The following is a 14460-nucleotide window of genomic DNA, read 5'->3' as shown; positions in this document are numbered from 1 at the left end:
ACCCACCTATACTGAGAAGTGATTTGTGGAACAAGCATGCTTAAGTTGATGCAGCATAATGTTGGAACATCTTGTTCAACATAACATTTTAATAACCTTTTTTCTTGCATCATATGCCTTGAGAGTCTGTTTCCAACTAGAGTGAACATGACTTCATACGTAGATTGGGAGACACATTTATTGTTCTCTAAAGTCAAAATTTGATTAAATTGAGTTAGATCCTTAGTCTGATCTTTGTAAGGAGGAATCCACAAATAACAATTGCCTTCAGATTTGATTCCATTCATTATTACCTCTCCTTTTCTATCACTTACACAACAAGTAAATTTAATGAAGTTCACACTCATTCATTGATCACACAATCGACTTATGCTAATCAGGTTAGTGGTTAGACCGTTTATCCATAGGACACTATCAAGTTCTGGTGACTCAGGACTGACCAATCTTCCTGAACCAAGGATTTTACTTCTTGTTTGATTTCCAAAAGTCACATAGCTGTTCCCACAAGATTTCTCAATATTAAGCAGACCCTTAGATCCAATCATGTGTCTAGAGCATCCACTGTCAAAATACCATATTTCCTTAGACAGTGTTTTCTGAGAAATGTGAGCCATCAACCCTACATTATGACTATTAGGTTTCCATACTTTCTTGACAGTTATCATTCTTGATATATGGGTCCTCTGATGTTGCTGTTGTGGCAGCCCAAATAGCCTGTAGCAGAAAGGTTTTATGTGCCCCTTTTTCTTGCAAAAATGACATATCCTAGATGGAGATAACTTTTCAACTTTATGAACCTGATGTTTCTTAGTATTTTGCAACATACCTTTACTGGCTGTAGGATCATTTTTTCCAGTGGAAGCTACAAACTGAATATTTTTTATAGGTTTCTCCTTATTGGCCTTTCCATATTCTAATAGAGTCTGGGCAAACGTCTGACTTTGACTTAAATGTTTAGAGGTGAAACCTATCCCATTTGGTTTACCCTGAATTTGCCCTTCCAGAATCTCATCTAGAACATTAGTCCCAGTGGTCATCATTTTTACTTGTTTCATAACATGATCAAGTTGAGAGTTCAGCTGAATTACCTCATTGTTGAGATATGAGATTTTTTCCAGATGACCAGTATTTTCTTCCTCCAATTTAACGGTGATGTTTTTCTGTTCTTCAAGTTGTTTAAAGATGTCTGTGTTTCTGTCATTCAGTTTTTTATAGGATACAACCAACTCATCATAGACAAGGTCTTCATCACATGATTCGTTCTCAGAAGAAACTCTTCCAGTCAGAGCAGCAACATGTTTGATGGGTTCACTTTCCACATCTCTATCGGATTCATCATCATCAGTCCAAGTAACAGCTAAGCTTTTCTTTTGTTTCTTGAGGAAGGTAGCACATTCTGGTCTGACGTGACCATATCCTTCACATTCATGACATTGAACTCCCTTATATTGGTTGTTCTTCTCATCAGGTCTACCGATCCTCTCATTACTGATTTGTTGATCATTGTTGAATCTGATGTTCTACCCATTTGACCTGGATCTCTTGTTTACTTGCTTTAGAATTTTGCTGAATTGTTTTCCCAACATAACAAGATTTTCTGACAAGTCTTCCTTACTCACTGGATTTTCAAGTGATTCATCAATCTCAGTATTTGTGATGAGTGCAACATTTTTACTCTTCTTCTCAGTCTTATTGTCAACAACTAACTCAAAGTTCTGAAGTGAGCCAATAAGTTCATCAACTTTCATACCTGAGACATCATGACCTTCTTCAATAGCAGTTACCTTCATGTCAAACCTCTTTGGTAGAGATCTGAAGATTTTTCTCACAAGTTTTTCTTCAGAAATCTTTTCTCCCAGTGAGTCAAAAGCATTAGCAATGTCTAGAATTTTTAAGTGATAATCCTGGATGCTCTCATATTCTAACATTTTCAAATTCTCAAATTTTGTAGTAAGAAGTTGGATTTTAGCACTTTTTACCTTTGTTGTGCCTTCATGTGCAGTTTTGAGAAACTCCCAAGCATCTTTAGCCACAGTATATTGCTTGATCAGTCTGAACGTATTCTTGTCTACACCATTGGACAGAACATTCAACGTCTTTGAGTTTCCAAGAGCCAATTCATCTTCATCAGCACTCCATTCTTCTTCAGGTTTCAACACATCAGTCCTGTTGCCATCAGCATCAAGTTGTACAGGATGTTCCCAACCTCTCAGAACTGCCTTCCATGTTTTGCTGTCAATAGATTTAAGAAAGGCACACATGCGTGATTTCCAGTAATCATAGTTGAACCCATCCAACAGAGGGGGCCTGTTAACAAATCCACCTTCCTTGTCCATAGTGCTAGAATAGAACTCCCTGGAGCTCACCCTAAAACAGGCAGGGTGCCTGCTCTGATGCCAATTGTAATTCTAGCGTACTTGTTTTATATGTTCTGTCAGATGTTTTAACGTTTGTAATGTTCCGATTAATGTTTCAACATCGAGCGATAAAACAGAAATAAAAACAAGAAAAATAAAGGACAGAAAAATAAAGAACACAGTGAGTTTGTTGACCCAGTTCAGCACAACACACTTACATCTGGGGGCTACCAATCCACTAGTGTAGTCCTTATTCAATAGCTCTCAGCAAACTCCTCGTTTACACTATATGACCTAGGACCTACCCGTATAGACTTCAACCTAGGAACTCCTAGATCTGAGATCCCATCTCACTATCCTAATGGTCAGTCACTGCCCCAGTGACCTATCAGACCTCAAACACAACAAGATAGAAGTTACCTTCCAAAGCAAACAACCAAACCTTGTTTCACAACTTCGGTTTGATGCACAAGAGTATCAATACTCACACACTCAGTCCTAAACAAGTATCACAGGCAATACAGGAAAGAACACACAATAGATTCTAGACTTGCATCAAAAACGACACAAGAACAGAATACATGAAGACTCAAACCCTAAAGATCTAAACTTTTTAGTATGACGGCTTGAATGAGCAATTAGGTCTTGAAGTCTTCCTTTTATACTGAAGCAGCATGGGCTAAATAATTCGTTGGGCTTCAGTAAACTTGCAGATTGGTTCAGCAAACCTGCAAAACAGAATCAGAAACAAATCTGGAAAGTCCTAATATGTCGGAACCTATTTTGAAACATTCCAAATCGTAACAAATTTTTCCTAAAATAAAATATCTATTTTAGAAATATTCCAAAACTGATTCTTATAAAATATGCGCGTTACTTGGTCAGTAAGTAAAGGAAATACAGTTTCCTTAAACAATAAAATATGCGCGTACAGATAAGGCAGAAACCCAGGCACACTGAACCGTGCCAGGATGTTGGAACATTTTATCCAACATCTTACAGAGCTACCTAACCACATGATGGAACATTGGTTCCAACTTACAGAACAAGGATATTTGTTTTAGCAACAATGCAGCCAATACAAATACCCAACACCCTATCTGCAATATAAACAAAGTAATAAGTTGGTGTTATTCATACTGACCAAAATATTTCTTATTCTATAATTATGCGAGGCAATGTCGTTTTAGTCTTTAAAACAATCGAAATTACAAAAAATATCCTTGCTAGTGTCTTCAATTAGTAATTCCGTGGACCAAACTGGCTAATATAACACATTACTTTTTTCCTCAAGAGGTTATTTCAAGAATCAATCGGCCGACAAATTTGTAGCCTCGGTATGTCTGCAAACATAAGACATATTCAAGGACTACAAAGACAAACAAAATTCACATGCTGGGATATTTTTGCAATTTCAATTTATTTATAGATTATATTGACAGCGCTTCACACATTTAAGCACCAAAATGCTTGTTTACTCAATATAAAATCTCTCATATATGTACACTCACTGCAATTCCCTTGAGATTGAATTTGCTTTTGGTTTGGACAATGAGTTGTGCTAGTTGGGGTACGTAGTGACCTGACACAAGCATGAATTAATCAGCACAAGCTGCAAAATGAAAATAAAATACTATTCATTTAGTACAAAGGTTCTCTACCTGCATAGCTCTCCCCTGTGATAAAGAACTCATTGTTTTTGTATTCTGAGAATTTAGTGAACCAATGCTGTAAAAAACAAGATTATCCCTTGCTGTAGAACATAGAGCTAGTATCAAATCTGGATAAAGATGACATCTTAATATGAATACAAAGCTAATATAAAAGTGTATGTTTTTGTGAGTATATGAATTAAGTTTATTTTGTTAAAATTGTGTTTTAAATAAAGCAAAGGAGCTTGTACCGCCGTTGCTGGTTTCTCCGCAACAGACTGGCTGCCTTGGTCGTACCCTGCGTCGAACCTGAGCTCTGATACCAGAGTTGGGTCACTGAGGGGAGCCTGTTCACATTGAGGCTAGAACAACCACACTAGTATAGTCTAGAACAACCACACTAGTGAGAGAGACATCACACTCTTACCCAAAACCTTAAGGCTATAGGTTTATGGGTCCTCTCACTTAAAAAGTGTTCAACCTTCACTTTACTATCCGATGTGGGACATAATTACTCACACTTGCACACAGTAGTGTTCTTATTTTCCTTTAAAATCTAGTTTGGTTTAAATATAATGTAAATTTCTCAGCCTAAAACAAAAATAAATTTTTATTAGTTCTATTTAATCTTAGGTTAGTATTCAAAATCAATTTTGACATTTAAACAACCAAATTAGAACACAACAAAATAAAGCTTCCCCCAAAATAAACTTGGTGTATGTTTGGTTCTGCCGTAGCGAAAATTAATTATGAATGGATTGATTCAGACAAATTGTGTTGAACAATAAATTGAAGCTTAAAAATCATTTGTAATCAATTTCTACTCGATAACATCTAAATATGCAAAATCTATCTTACCCCTTTGTTATCAATTTTGTATTCACCAAAAATGAAACGAAAAAGAAGTTAATAATTCAACTCAACTTCTTAACAATTAGTAAACAATGTTGTGATACCATTCACATGCTATTTTGCACAAAAAGAAGTTAAAAAAACCTGTCATATCATCGTTCACAGAGTCGTAAAATGATTCATTAGTAGAGTAGGAGAAACCAACACCAGCCGGTGATTCCAAGTACAACATGTTTGCCTCTACAACAAGTAGGAAACAGAAAGCAATTTAGAGTAATTAAGCACAAAAGGATTATCAAAATTCAACTAAAAAATACAACAAAATTGCATAGTTGTGGGATTACCTTTGTTCCAACTGTAATCATTTTTAATAAGACCATTTTTAGTTGGTTTGAATGGACCATGCTCCACAAAAGCTCCAGCTCCAATAGAAGAACAACCAGGCCCTTCAAAACACAAAACATCTTAATACTTCATTCAAATTCCTAGAACATAAAAAGTTTAACCATATGCATAATAAGCTGATAATATAGATTAAAAGTGTATCTGGTGTATGATATATGTTGGTTTCAATAACGACACCAACACATGTGGTTAATGGTTATACTTAATCACTTTAATTTTCTAAAACTATTTATTGTGTCTATGTATCAGTGTCATATTCGGTGTTTGTATATGCGAGGATGCTTCTGAAGGAAAATCGAATAGAAGAATGGAGTAGAAGCAGCGGAAAATTTTCGATTTTCATTCCTTGGATCATTACGAAATTCAAACATGAATCAGTGATTCGATTGTTACCTTGAACTGTGGAATCTGAAAGCTGGAACTGGAAACTGGAATCTCGATCACAGCCAAGCAAGCAGCAAGCAGCAAAGCCTCTAGCAAGTCCACACGAACAGTGCTCCTCCAAAACTCGGTGCTAGCCAATGAATTGGAAGTGCAGAGAAGAAAGGGTTCAAAACGTGTAACCAAAAACTTCAGCACTAGAGTTCTATTTATAGAACTTCTAGTGTGCTCTGCAAGTCAGAAGTCACTATTGGGCTTCAGTAAGCCCAATAACGAGTTTAGTAATTCTGCTAACTAATTAGCGTTATTTACTAAACGTACCCCTTATATAAGTCATACTTATATATTTCTCTTTTGACTATTCTTTGTGTGTGACCCTATAGGTTCTAGTCACATTGGCAATAATATTAAATCTAATATTTAATATTATAAACAATGAGCGGTATCTAGCAACACATCATTGCTACCCAAGTGACAAGAATGTCAAGTGATCTGACGAAACCTTTCCATGATAATACTCATGTGTACACTTACTCCTTTGTCTCGATATCTTTATTGATGCCAAGGCATAGATATTGTCACCCTTGTATAGATCAATGTTTATATTCCTTGATTCCGAAATATACTGAATAACGAATAAGTCCAATATCTTATATTGACTTAGTTCGGCATGGCCATGCAATTTTACAGTCATATTTCATCAAGAGGCCTAAAGATATATCTCCTGTTTATGAGGAGGGACAAATCCCATCTAGGACACTCATGTCCCTCAGCATGATTCATCAAGTACCCATCAACCAACGTTATGGTTATCCTTTTACAGACAACGTTAGAATGGCAACAAAGCACTTGAGTCCACATCTAGGGATCATAGTGGTTTCAGGTCTAAGAGCGATATACATTATTATCATTGTGAGAATATCTTATGACATTTTCATAACATACTATGTAGTATTCTCACGGTGGGTCAATCCAGTATAAATATTACTCCTAATATTTATACCTATGTATAGACTTAATATCTCAATATCAATGACCCATGAGATGCGGTCATCAGTCTACATACATAATAGTCTTTATGCTTTATTATTATCCCAATTCATATTAAAGCTTGACTATGGATATGTTTAAGAATAGCGTTCTTTACGTAATGTAATCTCATGATTAAGTCACATTTAATATTCCATTACATGAACTATCTATTCTAGGGACTTTATTATTTTGAAACATAACAAAATCAATAAAGAAATGCCTTATTATTATATATATATTCACAATATATATTTATATCAATATCATGATACAATGCCAAACCCAATCAACATAGATTGGCTATTAGGGATTACTCCAACAATCTCCCACTAGCACTAAAAGCCAATCAAATATTAACTCAATATCTATTGGTCAAGTGTTAGCATCAAGCACACTATGGACAAGATACTCTACTAGCAGATAAGGAACTCTTTCCTATGTTGGTAGGTCATACTTCTTTCAATTTCCACTTTCGATCTTCTATCGAAAAGAAATTGAAGTGTCAAAGTATACATTTGGATCATTGGTGAGATCAAGTTTTCATTGCTCGCAAGATTTAAACCAATTTTACCTAAGACAAGATCAATGGAATCCGCAATGCATGAAACACATGCTTTCACTCAATTATGAGCTAAACAATCCAAATCATATATATATTTGACATCTGTAATAGAAACAACAACTATATGAAGCTTGTACTTTTACAAATTTCATAGGTTATATCCTAGCATATACTGTACACTGATATGAAAGTCAACAACATTGTAACTCATTTACAACGTTTCTTTCATCCGTGTTCAAGAAACAATCCAATATCCTTTAAGACATCCAAGGATATTCTTGAAGGTATTCTAGTGTCGAACACTATAATCAATTTTGGTACATATTAGAAATAATTTTCTAACCATGTCTTACATGTGTAGATGAATTGTTTTGGTGACTAGTATGTCATCTACATACTCCACCAAACTAATACAAATGCTCCCACTAATTTACTTGTGTGCACAAGATTTCTTTATTAATCATAGTTTTCATAAAACTTCATTAATAAAATAAACAATTCAACTTCGAGAAGTTTTCTCTAATTCATAAATGAATTTGATAATACATCTACCTTTCTAGTATCCTTTGGATTAACGAAATCCTACATATGTCAAATACATATATAAGGTTATTCCAATTAAGGAATACAACCTCGTTATCCATCTTCTAGAACATGTATTATACAACAACGGGAATTTGGGATCGATAGATTTAAGCATTACAATGATGTAACAGTTTCGTCATGATTTGCATCACGAGTTGCAAGAAACCTTCTACAATCAATCACATCTTAAAGGTATTTATAATACCATCCATGTCAGTTTTCTAAAAGAAAACTCACATTCCAATATCCATATATGGTCTGTGTACATAGATTCTTTATAAGATCCCATGGCATATAGCCACCTCTCAAAGTTCAAGCCATTTAGATCTTGTGCTACTCAAACTGGTGATTTAACAACAACCCTTTGTTGAATCAACTCGTGTTCCATTCTTAGAGAGATGTGTATTTTGTGTTACTTGACTTAATTCAAGTTCTACATCACTCCCACTGGCTCTTGCAAAGCTATATTCCTTGATAAGGAATACTTCAGTTCTAGCGACAAACAACTTTTGTCAAGGGAGAAGATGTATAATCAGTATCCCTTAGTTTCCTTAGGGTACCTCCACAAATTTACATTCATTTAATTTGTAGTTTAGTTTATCTAATAAACCATATAACCTCAAATTATCATAAAGTCAAAAACTAGGTACTCTTACCTCCATATCTAATATGGTGTCTCTATGATTACTCTATTGGAACTTGTAGTGGGTGAAGAATAACTGTAATTTAATTTAACATCAAGGGTCAATGAGTTATAACCAAACTATTTTAGATCGATTCATGTCAAACATGAAGCGATATAAATAATAATTATACTCATTAATCAAGCATTTACCATCACGACTTACTCATATGGTCTTTATACTTTTCAAACCTATTTATTTTACTTCATTGTTAAACTCTTCGAACAATTTCAAAGATTTCATGAATTGTGTCAAATACACTTTTCTCATATACTATTAATTAGTAATGTTAGATGAAGTAAGAGAAATAAAATATCCAGCAAATATGTTTAGTGCTCCATATACATCTCATATGTATATCAACTCAAATAGATTATGTGTCCTTTTCACCTTTACCGGTATATTAATCTATTTTGAAAGGTGGAACTCACATCCTTCAAATGATATAAAACCAAATGAGTCCAATAGTCCATATCCATGGATTTTGGAAATGTGAATCACACTTGTTTGTACTAAACAGTGATGCCAATGATATACAAAAGGTTCAAATCTCATTTGATCCTTTTCTCATATGTTATAGACTAGCTTATCAAGATCATGGAACTCAAATCCATTACTTGATCAGCACATTGTATAGAAAACATTATTAGGACAATAGGACAATATTGTCTATCATTCAACTACATAATCCTTCTCTTGTCAATACAAGATTTATGATTTAATGTTTCTATTTTATATGGAATTTAATAACAATTATTTGGTTCCATATCAAGTTAAGTTTATGTCCAAGCATAAGCTCTTATAGTCAATGAAACAATTTGTTCCATTCCAGACGTAGGTGAACTTCACTTATAGTTAATGTTCTGCTTCTTTAAAACTCTCTATATTTCAACAAATATGACATTAATCATCAAGTATCATATACTTATGATGAAGAAGTAGAAATTTAACTTTCTATAACTATATGGGTAAATAAGAAGTCTTACTTCTTTCTTATATTTTGACCCTTTCAAAACTACGAGCAATTTTTGTTTTTCAACTTTTGAAATAATTGCTTCCCCCTTTTGCAACCGTGTTTAACCTTTCAAAGGTAGAAAAACAGAATTTGAATTTTATTCTTATCCATGTACATCTACTTGATAGGCTTTAAACTATTCATCTTATAACATTGAGGTTGAATGATCATATCATTCTCCATTGCTGTTACCACTATGAGATATCCTATATCTACTCATTTGACCCAATGCTTCTGATAAGCGTTGTTTTTCAAATATAGATATAGAAAGTTGCTAGGAAATAACTGCTCGAGAATATACAGTTTTTCTCATTCTTAAGAACAATTCTTAAATTTTGTACCAATTCAGAAACTCTTTTCTGAAATTTTTTGTTCTTCATAAGAACTTTTAACAGTATAATAAAATTAATATGCTAAAGAAATTCTAAATACAGAAAATAAATAAAATAAATGTATCATGATTTAAAACATATTTAAATAGGTCTTTAATTAAATACGCTCCCACTATTTTACTCAAATCAAATGACCTTCAAAACACTTGATTCGGAAAATCCCGTTGGAAGATTTTCTAGTGGGTTGAAATCCATATTTCACCTTGCTTTAAGTCAACGGGGGCTGTACTCAAAACTCAGTTATTTAGGTAGGAACTCCTTCCAATTGTATCTCATACAACTTTTAAATCATTTGAGTGAATAACTCCTTACTCTAATCTATCATATAGATGTTCCCAAACATTGCTTCTAAATTTATTTTAATCTTATTAAAATTAATTTAGTTAAGTTAAACCCAAAAGAATAACACTTGGGTAAATTGGATTACCGCACCGCAACTTACTAGTATAGAAAGTGCACCTCGCGGAGGCGAAACCTACACATTTCGATATTAGTCTTGAAGGGTGTTAAACTTTTGGAAAGCATTAAACTTAATATTTTGAATTGAAGGATTTTTATTAAGTTTGATCTCACCTCACCACGGCTTATATATCATATATATTCGCACTCCAATCATAACATGCATAACGATTATACAATAATAAAAGTGACATGATTATGGCCATCCTAACGGTATGACTCTCTCATGCCAATGAGAGAATCTAAACTAATCCTAGAAACGACCTTGCTTCTCCAAGCTTGACCTCTAGGACTATCCTAACGTCATGAGCCCTATTACTTCTTTGCATTCTATTTACATTACATATGAAAGAAACTCGTTTTACATACGAGGGAGTGGATGAGAAGAGAATGTACAATAGAGATATAAGAGAGAGGCACGACACGCAGGCCGTATTTTAATATCCAAAAGAAATAAAATAAAAGGACTAGAGTCATAATCATTCACATGATAATAATAACAAACACACTTTTATTATTATTAATTATACCTTATAATTAAATAAATTAAATTAAAATTTGACATATGATCACACTACGCAGATTAGCTGGGGGTTTAATTGAGTACCAAAATATATTATATTGAGTACAAAAATATATTATATTAAGTACAAAAATATCTCATATTATGTACCAAAATATATTTTATTGAGTACCAAAATATATTATATTATGTACCAAAATATATTTCAGATCAAGTACTAAAATATATTAGATTGCATACCAAAATATCTCAGATTGTGTTCCAAAATATTCTAGATTGCGTATTTTGCATCAACACTTGACACGTTTATGAACACCCAAATCGTTTCGGCAAATATTATGATCAAATCCAAAAGATCATATATGATATTGAAACTCTTTCAAATCATGATTCTTTTAAATTATAAACAAATCAAGTTAAAGTCATGCAAATCGATTAAATAATTTCAAAAGATCATATATGACATTGAAACTATTTCAAATCATGATTTTTTAAATTAACTATCAATTTAGGATCATTTATTACCTTTCAAACAACTTTTGAAAAACAATCCAAAAGGTAAAATTTTTATTTACTTAATTATAGTAATATTGACACTCAATAATTATTATAATTAAATCTGCTTTATTTAGGCAATCAATTTGTTTCCAAAACAAATTACAGGGCTAAAATTAAGCAAATATTTTATTACCAAATTCAAAAATCATATCTGATATTGAAACTCTTTCAAAATCATGATCTTTTAAATTTACTACCTTTCTCCAATTAAATAAATTAATTAAACATAAATATTTTTCAAGGATAGTTTGTTTAGCATGAACAACCGGATCTATGATGCTTCACCAGATTTGGATATTGAAGCTCACTCTCACGAATTGTTCAAATTCACAACAATCTCTTTGAAAACAATTGATCGAATGATACAACCATAATAATACAACGCTTGTATAGTTAGGTATCCTAATACAACAATCAAACATCGATAGTTTTAACAATTGTTTGTTCAGTATGGACAACCGGATCTTTGATGCTTCACCAGAATCGGTATTCGAAGCTCAATCTCACGAGTTGACTACAATTTCACAATCAATTATATAAAACCTATTGAACGAATGATATCATCAATATATCATATATAATGATGTTGTATTAAAATCATATATCACATATATGATATTGATCAATCAATTTTAATTAATATTTAAATTTAAATAATAAAATATTAACATTTAATATTCTATTTTATTAACGGATTTGCATTCCAAATTAATTCCTTATAGAATATCAAAATATTAGCAAATCAAATATTTGCGAAAATATTATTATCTCTTAAAACAATTTTAAAAGATAATCTAATTTGATTTGTTTCCAATCATGTTCCCGTCGATATGTATAATTGATATGTCGATACTTCACCAGAAACGGTTTCTGAAACATCAAACAAATCGAAAAGCCATGCACAGAAAACATGATACGATGCCAATTTCAATTCTCTTTATTATTTAATTCCGATTCAAAATGTTTAATCATATTAAAACATAAAGCAGTAACAAAGCAATCCGATTCATGGTTTCGTAATTGGCTCTGATACCACTGAAGGAAAATCGAATAGAAGAATGGACTAGAAGCAGCGGAAAATTTTCGATTTTCATTCCTTGGATCATTACGAAATTCAAACATGAATCAGTGATTCGATTGTTACCTTGAACTGTGGAATCTGAAAGCTGGAACTGGAAACTGGAATCTCGATCACAGCCAAGCAAGCAGCAAGCAGCAAAGCCTCTAGCAAGTCCACACGAACAGTGCTCCTCCAAAACTCGGTGCTAGCCAATGAATTGGAAGTGCAGAGAAGAAAGGGGTTGCTTCAAAACGTGTAACCAAAAACTTCAGCACTAGAGTTCTATTTATAGAACTTCTAGTGTGCTCTGCAAGTCAGAAGTCACTATTGGGCTTCAGTAAGCCCAATAACGAGTTTAGTAATTCTGCTAACTAATTAGCGCTATTTACTAAACGTACCCCTTATATAAGTCATACTTATATATTTCTCTTTTGACTATTCTTTGTGTGTGACCCTATAGGTTCTAGTCACGTTGGCAATAATATTAAATCTAATATTTAATATTATAAACAATGAGCGGTATCTAGCAACACATCATTGCTACCCAAGTGACAAGAATGTCAAGTGATCTGACGAAACCTTTCCATGATAATACTCATGTGTACACTTACTCCTTTGTCTCGATATCTTTATTGATCCCAAGGCATAGATATTGTCACCCTTGTATAGATCAATGTTTATATTCCTTGATTCCGAAATATACTGAATAACGAATAAGTCCAATATCTTATATTGACTTAGTTCGGCATGGCCATGCAATTTTACAGTCATATTTCATCAAGAGGCCTAAAGATATATCTCCTGTTTATGAGGAGGGACAAATCCCATCTAGGACACTCATGTCCCTCAGCATGATTCATCAAGTACCCATCAACCAACGTTATTGTTATCCTTTTACAGACAACGTTAGAATGGCAACAAAGCACTTGAGTCCACATCTAGGTATCATAGTGGTTTCAGGTCTAAGAGCGATATACATTATTATCATTGTGAGAATATCTTATGACATTTTCATAACATACTATGTAGTATTCTCACGGTGGGTCAATCCAGTATAAATATTACTCCTAATATTTATACCTATGTATAGACTTAATATCTCAATATCAATGACCCATGAGATGCGGTCATCAGTCTACATACATAATAGTCTTTATGCTTTATTATTATCCCAATTCATATTAAAGCTTGACTATGGATATGTTTAAGAATAGCGTTCTTTACGTAATGTAATCTCATGATTAAGTCACACTTAATATTCCATTACATGAACTATCTATTCTAGGGACTTTATTATTTTGAAACATAACAAAATCAATAAAGAAATGCCTTATTATTATATATATTCACAATATATATTTATATCAATATCATGATACAATGCCAAACCCAATCAACATAGATTGGCTATTAGGGCTTACTCCAACAGCTTCATAGCCACATACCTCCATTTAACCAAAGCACTACTGACTTGGAAGCTGGTTCAACTTCTGCTTCAACAAAGTAGTAAAACAAAGCTCTTTTCTACACTTCATCAACTGTAATGTAACCAACATATTGTTGAAATCCTACTTTTGGCTGCTGAGGTAAACTACTTATCTTATCAACTTCTAAAAAGGAATTTACTCCTACAGTAATTTGTGCTCTAACAAGAAATATTATTGTTGCAATCACAACACATGAATGAGTATGAGATATCATGGTAATAAGATCTGACTGAGAAGTTGTTGGTTCTGTTGCGTTTTATTCTGCTTTGGGATATAATTATGAAGGTTATTTAATGGAGAAGGAATATATAATAAAGGCTATATATGTGATTATTTTAATACTCCTATAGTATAATCCTATGTGTGAACGTGGATATTGGGTCCATGACTCTGCAGACAAGTTTTGATGCTGACCCAATGTCTCGAGTCTTGGAATTTCATTTTTATCTTGCAGGTT

General features: G+C 33.1%; 1 protein-coding gene across 1 annotated transcript; it reads right to left on the bottom strand.

Moving 5' to 3' along the window:
- Nucleotides 1–347: 347 nt before the first annotated feature.
- LOC146937434 (uncharacterized) lies at nucleotides 348–2336 on the bottom strand. The gene is made up of 2 exons (XM_085749428.1): nucleotides 1534–2336; nucleotides 348–1488 (listed from the first exon to the last, which is right to left on the bottom strand). Exons 1-2 carry the CDS (start codon nucleotides 2334–2336, stop codon nucleotides 348–350), a joined length of 1944 nt encoding a protein of 647 aa, XP_085605554.1.
- Nucleotides 2337–14460: the final 12124 nt, after the last annotated feature.

Source organism: Medicago sativa, chromosome 3, assembly GCF_051527215.1.
Source record: "Medicago sativa cultivar Bolivia chromosome 3, Bolivia_mono, whole genome shotgun sequence".
In the NCBI taxonomy this organism is placed as follows: domain Eukaryota; kingdom Viridiplantae; phylum Streptophyta; class Magnoliopsida; order Fabales; family Fabaceae; genus Medicago; species Medicago sativa.
The sequence above is the reverse complement of the archived record's forward strand: the minus strand, read 5'-3'. Positions and strand labels throughout refer to the sequence as shown.

Coding starts and splice junctions, on each gene's coding strand:
- LOC146937434 (XM_085749428.1), bottom strand. CDS start 2,336: ATGGACAAGGAAGGTGGATTTGTTAACAGGCCCCCTCTGTTGGATGGG. Junction 1,489..1,533: donor CAAGTAAACAAGAGATCCAG/GTCAAATGGGTA, acceptor TCAACAAATCAG/TAATGAGAGGATCGGTAGAC.